Source organism: Phalacrocorax carbo, chromosome 8, assembly GCF_963921805.1.
Source record: "Phalacrocorax carbo chromosome 8, bPhaCar2.1, whole genome shotgun sequence".
In the NCBI taxonomy this organism is placed as follows: domain Eukaryota; kingdom Metazoa; phylum Chordata; class Aves; order Suliformes; family Phalacrocoracidae; genus Phalacrocorax; species Phalacrocorax carbo.
Window position 1 is genome coordinate 17,862,287 of NC_087520.1, and position 14,704 is coordinate 17,876,990.

Here is a 14,704-nt window from a genome sequence, read left to right on the forward strand (position 1 = left end):
TCCTAACGAGCTGAACGGTTTTCTCTGTGCATTTCAGTGCAATGGCATTCCCCGGGGTGTCCGTCCACGTGACCCACCTGGTCTCAAGTGGGACGTTGCTGTTGAGCACCCAGCTGTCCTGGAGCTGCACAGACTCAGGGGTGGTGGCCAGGTCGTTGGGTGCCGGAGCAGGCGCATGGATCTGGTTCCGGCGATTTGTGAGCGAGTTCCTGTTGAGGGAGTTGGCAGAGGAATGATGATGGGACAGTGAATGGTTGTGAGGAGGCGGGAGAGGCGGCCTCAGCGTTGACTGGCTGTGATGATTTGAAGGGCCTAAAATAGAAAAGAAAAATAAATCACAAATGCGTGTTGATGGTATTATTCTCTTTGCCATTTTCAGTGGACCGCTGCCTGGAAAAAAAGCCAAACCACGCAAGCCTGCATGCCTTTTGGACCTGTAGGCATTAAAACATGGTTAAATCACATCAGTGATTATATTAGAGATCTAAACCAGCATTTTGAGATTGCAAAGTTGGGATGTTCTCAAAGACTATATTTAGATTTAAAAATACTCCTTCATGGATTCTCCCTGGAGAAAGGCTCCTCTGTGGAGGAGCCAGGACAGCAGTCTAGCTTGACCTTTCTGTACAGCCACCCAGAGGAACTTTTTCCATCCTGTTTCTATCAGGGACTTTAAGGACATGAACCTTAATAGATTAAAACCAGCTTTTGAGAATACAGTCTTTAGGCTTCTATAAAACTCCAACAGAAATTTTACCGATCAGCTTCAAACAAACAGTATTTGTGCCAGTGAAAGAAGACTGAACTCCAAATATGAAAACAGAGCAACAATGCAATGATTATATCTTTCACGTTCTTCCATGTGATCAGGATTTGGCCTGTATTTTTCTATTTAGCAATTCTTCAAATGCACACCAGAATCTGAAAATTATGCTACTCTTTCAGCCTCTTTCATTAAAAAATGATAGGTGATGTTTTTTAAAGACAAAGGATATATACTTTTCTCATTCTTTGAGTACTGACATGTCAGCACTGATAATGAAAATATATTTTTCTAATCTATAAGGCAAATGGATTAAAATAAAAAGTACATGAGAAGAAAATAGAATAAGCAGGTGTCATTCTAGCATAGTCACTTTTCTAAACATAAATGCAGAATGGTAGATAAGTTTAAGTGCAATTCCATATGTTGCAATAATTTACTTCTAATAAAAATAGCAAAAGAGATTAAAGAAAACAAACACTGTAAGTGGATTATGAACCGCACGCTTTAGTCATTATATCAAGTTGTAGTTTTCTAGTGAACAACAATCAGAAAAAGTAATATTAGTGACATTATAATTATAATGATGTATGTTTGTTTTTAGAAACTAAAGCACATTCTGTACTTAATGAATCAAACAGCAAAATAAAACATCACAAGGGGAAACCATTTGCAGCTAGACTGGTCTATTTTTATACAAAACAATGAAGTATAGAAAAACTGCTGATCGATTAATGTAAGTTAATTAAGGTCAATATTTAAAAACCAAACCAAAGCAAACCAAACCCACCCAAAAAACCAACAAACCATTCCAGGGGGGCTCATCGCAACTGAGAATCAGGCCATGCACTCAGGGACTGAAATCGGTGCATCACTTCAGGCTTCTGAATGCTAAAGTTCTTATCAAAACACCTTTCATAATCAGGGGGATATTTTAGACTCTCACGTTAAGCCATCCAAGAGAGGAGAAATAACCACCTCTTTTCTTTTGTAAAGGGAAAACCACCCAGTGTTGCAGCTCAAATGCTGGTGATCAGAGGGGCGAGCTGGCAGGGCACCCCGAGCTGCAGCGGTGACTGTGTCCTGCCTGATCCCCAGCATCCCTGGGACCAGCTCCTCCCTGGCACTGCTCTGCTGCCTGCCCGCCCCAGGGAAAAGGAATGAAAGTGTCAATACAACCAGGGAACAGAAAGAGAACAGAGTGTTTTGGAGACTGAGCATTCATTTTCTTAAGCATTTTTGTGGATCTGGGGAAGCAGAGGCTGATGAAGAAGAGACAGAGGCTTAGCGGGACTTGTGAAGGCAAGTAGAAGTTGTCCCATGACAAGAAACTTTAAGGAGGGAATGATGATAAATTCTGCATCCTTTCCATGATGCTTTGAATCTGCACAGAAGTTTCTTTTTTGAATGTCTGTTGTCTGAATGCTTACCCTATGATACTGTCAACTGCTTTAAATACAAAGACACCTTCCATGAACACATCCTAAATTGTAGGGTCATCATATGTGCTGTTTTCCTTACTATTCTTGACTTGGCTATGCCTTATACCTAGGCTTGAAAGAGACTGTTCAACCCAGCAAACTTCGTGTTTAAAACCCCCATTTGGACCTCCTAGAACATAAATGTCTAATCTACACTCAGTCCTGTGCCATTCCTGAACAGCATGTGGAGTAAGACCCAGCAGGAAGGAAATGTGTTTGGACAATATCCACACGCATAGAAGCTTAAGTGGAATTACTCTCCTAGTCTGTGTTCTGGCTTTAAACAAAGCATGTTTGGATTTCAATAAGTGGATATTTATGAAGGATAAAATACAAGCTTGTGCCCTTGTGTTAAAAATTACTTCAGAAGTTTAATGTGCTTCATATTTTCTCAGCTTACTTTGGATGCAGCTTTTCCTTTTTGAGGATAAATATGGAAAAGTTATACCCACATAAACAAAAAAGTTTTGCTCTGAGAGACACAGTAGTGCCAGCAATATAAAGACTCTGAATCTTGCAACCACAAAATCATAGAGGCTGTTCTTAAACATGAGCCAACTGCACATCAGTAAGAATGAAGAGAATTTCTGTAAGATTAAGAAAGCAAGAACTGAATTCAAGTTACCACGAATAAATTTAATCTTCCTCAAGACTCAGTTTTCACACAGTAAATAAAATGTACTGCACAAAATAAGCTGTGCAGAAGTAACTGAACATATACTGCAGCTGCAAAGCCTCAGAAATCTGGTGTAAGATGAATGTAGCATTTAATATAGAATAATAAAACAAATACCAATATCACCGTTACATAGATTTTATATAGTGTATAGTAAAGCATATAAAAGCTTATATATATAAAAAAGAAGTACTAACTAGGGAGCATGCACACACACTCATGTATATATGAGAAAGATAAAAGCTTAATATGCTGCTTCTTTATAAACCTGTTTACATGAATGAAAAGCAGAAGCTGAACACCATTGAACTTGCCAGGGGTATAAAACTGGATTCACATCTGAATGTCTGAGCACTTCTTTATGAGCATCTTTGCCTAAAAACTTCAACATCAGTACCTGCAAATCTGCTGAGCTCGCAAGTTCAGAGAAGTAAATAATTTGTCCCGTAATAAAAGATCAGCTGCCTTAAGGACTTGCATAACGTATCTTACAATACGACATGCTCTGCGGCCTCTTGCCGATTGTTTTATTATTTGGAAGCTCAAACACAATACGTGTCTTGATGGAGTACATCTGTCATTTTACATCAGGGAAGAGATTTTATTTTTGATAGAGCAGTTGCCAAAACTGGTTTGGGGAAAAACACTGAGGAAGTTATGCATTTTCTCAATTATTACTTGAAATAAGGGTTTCGCCAGAATACACTATATAATCTCAAACATTCAGGATTTAAGGAGAAGTCTCTTAAGACCACAATGAAAATCAGAGAATTGGAAATCTGAAATATTGGTACCTTCCATGTTTTGGCTTTTTTTAATTTTTTATTTTTTATTTAAATTCACAAATAGACAAACATACCTAATTCTAAAGAATTTTAGCACACATTGATTGTGCTGAGCACTTCTGAAAAATCAGGGCCTGATGACCATATAATCAACACGCAATTCTTCAAGAGATCTTATAGCAGTCAAAAATATCAGCAATGCTCATTTCAAATGTGCAAATTAGAAGCTGAGTGAGGATAAATTGTGTTCTAATTAAGTAATCTGAGAATATAAAGTCTGATCTACATATCCTTAAAGTAATCGTAAACTATCCAATTGACTTATTTGAGTTTAATCAGAACCAAAATGCTAAAAACAGAAAAAAAATGTTTTGCTCTGTTCATTCTTTTATCCAGTAAAACAATTAAACAAATCAGGCTAGCACAGAGGTAAAAACAGCTAAAGAAGATGTAAAGTAGCACTTCTCTCCTTAAAAACAAACAAACAAAAAACCACCAAAAAACTAGCCCTGAGCATAATCCTGTCACTATGGCCTTCCTGTCTTTTGCATACACAGGAGAGAGTAAAGGATCTGCAGCCCAAAGTACAGCCCCGTGGCCGCGGCCCCGCTGTGCACGGCGCAGGTTGGAAGCAGGGGTGCCATGGGAAGCGCTGTGTAACAGGCAGTGGCTGCAGATCCTTCATGAGCCTGTGCTGCTGCATCGTAAGAGTCTTATCCTGGCACGAGCCTGGCAACCTCAGGGATCAGGAAAAGCCACGGGATGCCACAGCATCACAGGTACAACAGCGACAGCTGCGTGCTCCTGAGCACATGCTTCCAAACGCCACTTCTCAGCTGTTTTTGCCATTCAAATATTGCCTAGAATATGAAGTGAAACTTCAGATCTGCTTTAACATGGTCACATTATTTTCCAAAGTTCTTCCAAGGCTTTGGTACACTCAACACATGCACTAAACCCACGCAACACAGTGATCTGAGGAGAACAACTTAATCTGCCACCTCAGAGATTAAACTCAAAGCAGAATCAGCAGCATCCCTATTCTAAGCAAAGCAATCATTCCCTGCATCCCAGTTCTTTGTCTTTACTACCTCAAAAAAGTAATGTAGATTGTATCTTAGTTGTGCTGAATTAGCCTCTGTGCCATGATTAAATGCTAAATAGACACATGAACACCTCCTCTTCAATCCTTTTCACAAAAGAACTAAAAGAAAAAACCAAACATATTATTTTTCTGAAATGAACAATGATGCAACTATTTCCTTATACACCTAAACAATACAAATATTGAAAGCAAAAAGATAATGAAGCTGATGCATTGTAAGAAAAAATTAATTAAGTAAATCCACAGAAAGTCCTTGTTAGCCAGCATTAGAAACCCAATCTTCAGTTTTCTTAGCTCTTTATTCAAATAACTCTACCACACTCTTTTCTCAAGGAAACCGCATCATCTGCTGTCACAATGAGTAACAGGTTTTTCACAGAACCACAGGACCACCTTCCAAGCTAAATTCATCTTCAAAGGCAGATCACATTACTCAGAGTCAGGAAGAAGAGAAAGCATTGAAACACCCAAGAATATAATACAGTATCACCAGGAGCTGCCTTCTCCATGGCCAGCTTTCACCTTTCATTTGAGTTTGGTGGGGTGGGACCAGGGCTCCTTCCCAAGCAACACAGACTCTGTTTTATGCTATGTCTGCTTCAGCTCTGTTCATTTGCTTTAATTATCTAAATTATTTTATGCAAGGCCATAGTTAACCAGAATCTAAATATTCTGAAAATGTTTCCAACATATGCTGTAAAGAAGCAAGTTATCTTGCTCGTAACCACGGATATCATTAACCCTCTCTCTTGTTATGGTAAACTCAAAACATTTGCCAGGTGTTTCTTCTTTTGTCCACATGTTTTTAAAATGTTTGAGGCAAGAATAGGTTGAATGACTGGCTGTCATCCCAGACGGTACACTTCAAACTGAAAATTCAGTAAACGTGTGGTATAAAATTGTAAGTCACTTATCAGTCTCTGCCAGTGCACTGCAGCCATCTCCTCAGCACAATATTAGAATAGAAAATTAAATGTCTCTGTGGCAAAAAGGAAACAACAAAAACCAAACAAAAATACCCCACTGCTTACCCACAATATCCAGATAATCACAGAAAAGGGGAAAGGTGGTTTAATGGATAAAGTCTAGGACTTTGTCGTAGTTTTTATATCCTACTCCGACTGAGGCAACCCTTGAGCGATTGCGGCCGAATCACTTGTTATCTATAAGCGTCTTTATCCATATCCTTCGCAGGAGTGCTGAAGGTAAATTACCTTACCACTTACAAGGCAATCAGATACCACCGCAGCATGAGCCAGGCAAATGCTTTGTGTCTGCGGCTCCCAGCCTGCAGGGCAGGAGTTCATCTCATGGGAGGCAGAAGCAGCAGCAACCAAATTAACTCTGCCAGACCTGAGTTGTTGCTGTGTACACAGAGCATGACTGCTCCTCTGTCACGCTCCTGAAACCAGAGGTGCTGAGACGCTCTGTGCAGACGTCCACATGCATCAGTCTGCTTGGAGCAGAAATATTAGCTTCTTCTCAGCTTTGCTGGAGCCAAAGAAATGGCAGATTTGGTTTCTGTACCCGATGGGTTGGTTGGCTGTGAAAAAATGGTGTGCATACTCATGCAAGCAAAGGCAAAGAATTAGCACCTTTCACCAGGAGTCTTACCTGGGGGTTTACAGTCATGTAACCAACTTTCTCAAGTGAGGGTCACATAAAAAGAGGTAAAAATCCACTGCCCTACAAAACAGCATTATCTGAGATACCATGTACTAATTATATTTGCTGAAATACATCACTTAAGTATTCATTATCACACTGCATGAGGTGCACTGGCTGCATAAAATAATGGCTAGTCAATGGCAAAACAGATCACTTCAATAACAATGCTTTATGTGGAGTCAGTGTCCTGTGATACTTTTATATATGTATATATGTGTGTGTGTGTACATATATATATAGGTACACTATTTCCATTTTTACATATTACCAAAATGAGTCAGAAGTTAAAGAAAAGTCTTCTTTCCAATTTAAAAACAATCCATGCATTTCACATCTTTTCTAATGAATCTTTTAATTTAGTTTTCCAGTAATGACATAGATATAAAACACATTTCAGAGAGACTATGGGTGTATTTATCTTCTTTAGCTTAGATATATGACTTTTGTCTCAAGAAGGCACTGATGTAAGAAGAACTAAAAAGAAAAGCATACATATATATTTCGAAGCAGTACAGTTCATCATTACCATCATCATTACCATGGAACAGTTCAGTGCAGAATGCTAAATGTTGCTCTATGGACTTGGTTCTGCAGAATGGGGAAGAGTTGAACCCTATCTAGAGACTTACACAAACCCCCTCCAGAGCTTACACAATCTGATACACCGAGAATCACAGCAAAGAGAAACTGAAGACACACATTTTTCTGAACAATGTACAGAAGCTTTTGAACAGAAATATTTAGGCCAGCATTATAAGCCTGGTGCCATTTTCTGGATCAGACAACAGCTTGAAAACTGCTGTTTCCCTGGACAGTCCAAGGGGGAGCCAGAAAATTTTCATAGTGACATAAGAATAATTGCACTGTAATTTCCAATTCATTGTGAGTCTGGAGTCAGGTGCAATAGAAAGTCATCCCCGAAGCTATTACAGGAGTACTTTGGATGTTACATAAACCACTCAGCTAGCACACAAATCTGCCTTCCAAGGGGGCAAAAGAAATGCTAGGCACAGGTGTTTTAATGCAATACATTATCTTGATTATTTCAAAAACATCACAGAAGGTATTACACATTGTCCAAAATAATACTTTTTGTTGTTGTTAAACCTAACCTCATAAAAACTTTATACAAAAAAGAGTCTCTAAAATAAATTACTGAAAGTAATTGCGTCAGAGAGAAGATCGAATCGGAGACTGAGATCTCAGCAATGCCTAGGTGAGCTTTTTAATAAATCAGCCTTCCAGGTATCGCAGATCCTTTAAGAAGGAAAGGTCTATCAGCAGAGTAACGATTTTGAATTCTTCTGTTGTTCCAAGAGTCTGTAATGTCTAGTCTCACCACTGAGAAGTTTGGCAGCTGAACTATTAATGAAACTAAATATATTGAACATGGCTTTCAGCATCAAGTAATTTCTCTGTTTCTCAGGCAATGTTATCACTTCCCAGCAGCACTAACTTTTGTCAACTGCTGAATTTTTTTCTTATTCCATCTTATACCACTGCCTTGGGATGATTCAACATAATGCATACTGAACACCAACCTAAAATTTCTTCAGTTCAACAGCAGTATCAATGAAAATACACTAGTTTTCTTGCTTAAAAGAAAAAAAAAAGTTTTTTCTTACTACAATGTCCTTCCACAGGTTTTCAGGGTTAGAGCATTTTTTCAGAAATATTTACCATATTACCCCTTCAGCCCAAAGAAAGCATGAAAATAATAATCAAGTACAGTTTTTCCTTTAGGCTGAACCACCTGATAATCAAATGGTGGAATTAAACTCTGATACATAAGAATCGTTAACATGAAGACTTATATATACCAGTAAATACAAGGTTCCTGGAGGAGCTTCCTGGCATAATGCAATTTCACAGCTCCTGGGAAGCCAGTTATTTACTGCCTGGACCACCTGTTTCCCAACATGCAGAACAGGTAAAAATACTTTGTGTAGACTATATGGAAAAAGTAAGACGAAAGTTGCATAATGCTGGAGTAAAGAAAAGCAAATGTAATGTAATGTATCTGTTGCATTGAATCAAACTTTCCAACAGGTTATTTCTCTTTTTAAAAGCAGGCAAGATACAAATAAGTACAAGAAAAAAATGAGCATTTCTCTGCCTCCAGGGTACCACAAGGTGCAATACTATATGACTGGCATTTCTTCCATATGCAGTGGAATTTGGGTTGAATTCTTTACTGGTTGGTATTAAACAGAAAAGAAAGTCACAACTGATTCAAATAAGAAGTCCTGTCAAAGTTGCCTGGCTTTTCAAGGTACCAGAGAGGTTAACTTCAGCTAACAGGTTCTGTTATTCAGAATAAGAATCCATGGGTTAATGAGTAAAAATACAGGGTATCGTAAGGTGGTCTACGACAGCCCTCACACAGGTTATCACTCGGCAGCATATGAGCCAACATTAAGCTAGCAGTTCTTACATAAGTTTTTAATTGGAGTTTTTCATGTGTGAAGGGAAAAAAAACCCTAAACTAAAAAACAACAATACCCCCACAGTCACACATGATGAAACAGAAAAATCAATACAGGAGAATATCAGCTATGTAAATGATCGGTCTGTGTCACTGGGTGCTGCAGCCAGGCTACAACTTCTCAAAATATGATGTCTGATGAGACCAGCTTCCAGGGGCTGATTCCAATCCCCATCACCTACAGCCTTGGTGTCGTGCAGGTGCCTGGCAGGTGCCTACAGACCTTGACCCTCAACATGGCAGAGCTAAGGGAAAGCCAAGCCCCAGCGGATGCCAGCAGGCATTGCCCAGGGACCAAAGGACTCCGAGTGCAGGGCAGAATGGACCTGCCAATGCAGCTGAGCTGAGGCCAGGCCAGCGTGAGGGAACCTCAGCGCTGGTCTGGGAACTACTTCCCTGCACTGACTCCACGCTGCGTTCCCACTAGTGCCCGAGGGGCAAGGTGTGCTGCTTCTGGCACTGTTCCATGCTAACGGCAAAATAGCTTTCAGGCTGCAGCTGGCTTACGGTCAGCTTGGAGGCCAGGAAAATTAACTGCCTAACACCACTGTGATGAGGCACCCACTGAGTTTAGGCTGTCTAGCAATCCTCCCGATAATACCCCATCAAATACTTCACTACTGCTGCATTTTCCATGAACAAATTTACTGCCAGCTAGAAAAATGCTCTCTAGCAAAGAAGAAATGAAGCAGCCCACTGAAAACTTTGACCAGCTGGAGAAGACCAAGTGCTGTCTTATTTAAAAAGCATTACCAACATCTTGCAGAAACTTAATTCCCATCAAGACTTTAAACCTCAGTGCAACTCTCTGTTATGTGAGCTTGAAGAGGCTCTCAGAACAAGGCTGTGGGTCCTTTTTCTTTTTTTTTCTTTTATAAAATACAGCTGTCAAATCACTTCTAATCAGTGAAAAAGAAAACACCGTCACTACTCATCCCCCTGCCGGGACTTTGCTGCTGACTTATCTGACATCCTCTGCCCAGTTTACCCAGCTACCTCTGATACCATAATTACAATGCAACTATAAGCTTTGGGCTGCCACTTTAAATATGTGCTGTTCTTAATGCCCAGCATGGAGAAGGCAATCGAATTTACAACCTGAAGAGACTCTGTAATCATAGTGGCAGACACCAAAAAATGAAGTGGTCCAATTTTACCAGAACAAACAGAAGGCAGGGGAAGTGTAATGTCTTCTGGCAATGCTTCTTGTTCCCAGTGTCAAGGGGAGAGCAAATAGCACAGTCCTACCCATTATTTATATGGCATACATTTTTGAAAACACAGCTTCATCCTGGGTGCTCAGTTCAACATCATCTTTACCTGTCCTTCTTTGTCTCAAGGCCATGATTTTATTTTTCTGAGACCAGCAATGCAAAGAGGCTGAAGTAAAGAGCCATAGAAATATGGTAGTAACTGAGCAATAAGGGAACAGATTCCATTTTTTATTTAAGGTATAAAAGCAGCTATGATAATGCAATTATATAGTGTTTCTTCCTTCAGAATGTCTGAGATCACCACAGTACTAAGTGGAGCTTAGTACTGTGAAAAGAAAGATAACAGCTCTCAGGTGCAATGCTGTATTCACAATAATGATAGTGGCAATATTAAATAAGAATATAAAAATAAGAAAAGAGGATGACCCCAATATTTTGTGCTCATAGGAGACTAGAAAGTAGATAAATACCAGGACTGCAGTTTGGCTAAAACCTCTGGATAAATATCTGCCACCTTGCAAACATTGATAACAGTTTCCTTCTAATGATAAGAAGTAATCAAAAGCTCTCTTTGAAATCTCTGCTTTAAAATGTGTGTGGATTGCTGAAATCCCTTAGACAGAAAAGGTTCACAGCAGTTAAAGCCATAATGCGATAGATGAATTTCAGAAAACTTTTTGATACAAAAGTTGACTTGTGAAATTGTGACAGAGAAGAAAAGGACATAAGGAGGATTCTGAAGGCAGTCAAAGAATTCCACTCCTCTGAGACACGGGGGCAAGGAAAGAGTCAGCAGAAATGAAGGAAAAAGACAATAAATAAATATGTCCTATGATCTCTTAAAGCAGTGTGATAGTAGTCTTCTACATAGAAAGGAAGCTTCTTGATGATTGTGTGCGTTACATGTATAGGTTATGTGCAGATTAGCAAGTAATTTGGCACAATACAAAGAGATCAGCAGAGGAAAGCAGAAGGTCCTAGGCCCCATCTTCTACACAATATGATGTTTGGATAGTAGGGTGGTGAATTTGGACTAGATTTAGCTTGATACACCTGGATAAGAGTCCTCACTATCCATGTACTTTGAAGCAGTCTCGAGGACTAGTCATTGTTTTCACCTTTTATGTCCCCACTAGAATAGGGAGCCCATTTGCATCAATTTGGCAGGATACTAATAGTTTAGTAGATGTTAAATTGCAATTCTGTAATTGAAAAATCCAATAAGATTAGTTTTGTTTGCAGATGACACCAAGTTGGGCGGGGATCTGCTTGACAGTAGGAAGGCTCTACAGAGGGACCTGGACAGGCTGGATCGATGGGCTGAGGCCAATTGTATGAGGTTTAACAAGGCCGAGTGCTGGGTCCTGCACTTGGGTCACAACAACCCAATGCAACGCTACAGGCCTGGGGAGGAGTGGCTGGGGAGCTGCCTGGCAGAGAAGGACCTGGGGGTGCTGGCTGACAGCCGGCTGAACATGAGCCAGCAGCGTGCCCAGGTGGCCAAGAAGGCCAACAGCATCCTGGCTTGTATCAGCAATAGTGTGGGCAGCAGGAGCAGGGCAGTGATCGTGCCCCTGTACTGGGCACTGGTGAGGCCGCACCTTGAATATTGTGTTCAGTTTTGGGCCCTTCAGTACAAGGACATCGAGTTGCTGGAGCGTGTCCAGAGAAAGGCAACGAAGCTGGTGAAGGGTCTGGAGAGCAAATCTTATGATGAGAGGTGGAGGGAACTGGGGTTGTTTAGCCTGGAGGAGTCTGAGAAGAGACCTTATCGCTCTCTACAACTACCTGAAAGGAGGTTGTAGTGAGGTGGGTGTTGGTCTCTCCTCCCAAGCTACTAGTGATAGAGTGAGAGGAGGTGGCCTCAAGCTGCATCAGGGGAGGTTTAGGTTGGATACTAGGGAAAATTTCTTTACTGAAAGGGTGTTCAGACATTGGAACAGGCTGCCCAGAGAGGTGGTGGAGTCACCATCCCTGGAGGTATTTAGAAGATGTGTAGATGTGGCACTTCAGGGCATGGTTTAGGAGATGTGGTAGTGTGGGGTTGATGGTTGGACTTGATGATCCTAGAGGTCTTTTCCAACCGTAATTATTCTATGATTCTATGATATCAAAGCTATGATACAGAATTACAGCACACAAGCTTCCTATTTCTAAATTAATATGTAAGAAAAATCCGGGTTAAGTCTTCACAGCTATCTATAGAGACATGTTCAGCACGTCAAGGCTTTTCTGCAAGGACCTTTTATCAGCCACAATTTCTAAGGATCATTCAGAAACAGAAAAGTCAAGCTTAAGAAATTCCAAAGTCAAGGGGATTTTTTTTTTCCTAAACATCTCTAGTATTTGAAGTGACAGTTATTTTCATTATATTACCACCAGTAAATTACAGCTATCTACACTTTTAGGTAGTGGGATACTTATTAGGTGTTCCTACTTAACATGAAATTAACCAAAATCAAATTACTTTAAAAAATAAACCTTAGCTAGCTGAATTGTTGCTGTTAGGTAGCTGTGATGCTCCATGCCAATAACAGTTATCTTAATTTTTATTTTTTTTTTAAATTAATATATCCGTTCATTTTTAGTAATTCTCTTGCTACTGGTATGTGTGAAAGATTTTCCTTTACACTCATTTATCAACTCAGACAACTTCACTAATGGGGAAATTTATTCTGATAACAAAGAATCAAACTGCACCTCGAGAAGGGTATCACTGGTGGGTACATGCATACGGCACCTGCATCAGGAATAAGTATGATCTTTTATCAAATACAACTTTCGGAAATTATGTTTATTTTTGACATAGTCACAAAGGGAGATGGGTGCCCAGAGAGCAAATATTTTAAATTCGTGTTTCTAAAAGAAATACTCACTAACATGGGAAGGCAGAAGAGATGTGAAACTGAATAGTAAAACATGGTATAGAAAGGGATCATAAAAAGCAGTAACGTTGTACTCCGGCAACATAGACTAAGGAATTTTGTATGTGTGAAAACTGATTGTAGTCCATGTTACATACACTGAATTGATCAATACCAACAACACCAATGTAATAATAATAATACTTAGTGTTCTCTAAAATATCTGCCCTGTGTTCGTTTTAAGGTGCTTCATAAATGAAGCCTCATAAGGTAAGAATGTTGTCAGAATTTTACAGGCACATAAACTGAAACACGGAGAGCAGTAAATTAATATTGAATTGCATGACCGAACCCTAGACCCCTGGTTTCACCCTGGTCTTTTTCTTCTTACAACAGGCCTTCCTCACCTGCCACATATGTTTCTTCAGTCATAACAAATTAAAAAACATGAAAACTAATTCCTGTGGGTGCTAACAGGAGGTAACCCATGTTTAAGTTAAACTATTATTCCAAACAGGTTTGTTTTATTCTCCCCACACACACCCCTGCCTCGCAGATATCTGAATATTGTATTTCAGTAAGCAGAAACAAATAGGACAACTTCTACATTGGATAAAGATCTAGAAATGCGATATCCTTCCACTTGACCTTTTAGCTACCTGTTAGAAAACAACAAAAAAAACACAAACAAAAACCCCACAGCTGACCTCAGATTTTCCAAATTATACACACCACAAGTCCTACACAGTGGAGAGGTTTACATTTTTAAGCTAATATCTAATTAGTACTTTTTAACAGAAATGTAAGAGCAAAAGCTACCCTCCACAGGGCATGCAAGTCAGTTATTGTTAAAGCTTAAAGACCATTCGATGCATATTTTCTGCATCATAAAAAAGTAGTCTGGAATAAAACCCAAACTCTACATCTGTGTAGGATGCTGACAGACATATTGCTACAGTTTCACTATTTCAATTTACTTGCATATCATTTGATACAAGCTCAGGGAAATATGGCAATCTGTGCCATGAATGGAGGGGAAGAGAACTAACTCTCTGCTGTTGTACGTTGTCTTTTTATTAACTGAAACTTCACAAAAATCTAAATTTATTAAATACTCAAGAAAAATTATTAAATTATTCATCAGCAATAAGACAATTAAGAAGCAAACTAAGGACCAAGTGGAAGCTTGGTCCTGAGGGAGAACAGCTGGCCCTGTCATTAAAAGTATGTTTTGGCAGGAAAATATCTTCTGAACAGAGGGAACCTGCTGCTAAAGCAGCCTCAGAGTCAAATTTAGGGGCAAGTGACAAAGACAGACTCTTGTGAAGAGTAAGGTGGGTATTCTCTGGGTATCACTGTGTGGCTGGTGCAAGCTGGACACCCCCTGCTTTTGGCAAAAGGGTGCTGTGATTGTATTGCACTTTGGAGCCACAACGTTAGACGGTAGCCACCTCAGCCACTGGGCAGCTTTGTGCTGCCGTGTGAAAACACACTGAAGTAAGCACAAAATTCTAGGAAAGATACTATTTGCACTGAATAAACCCTTAGCTGAGCATTCCATAATCTAGTGGCGAGGATGGTGTCTGAGTCACTGAGTCACTCTGCACTCCTGCTTCATATTCCTTGTTTATCAAATAGAAAAGCACTCCGCAGGCCCCAAAGC

General features: G+C 39.8%; 1 protein-coding gene across 2 annotated transcripts in view; it reads right to left on the bottom strand.

Annotated features, from left to right (window-relative positions):
* The window catches only part of TENM2 (teneurin transmembrane protein 2), a 699,068-nt gene that overhangs the window by 183,666 nt on the left and 500,698 nt on the right, over positions 1–14,704 (bottom strand). For both annotated transcript variants that reach the window (XM_064458951.1, XM_064458950.1), the window contains one exon: positions 78–312. In XM_064458951.1, coding sequence (XP_064315021.1) covers positions 78–312 — 235 coding nt within the window. The remainder of the gene's footprint in view (positions 1–77; positions 313–14,704) is intronic.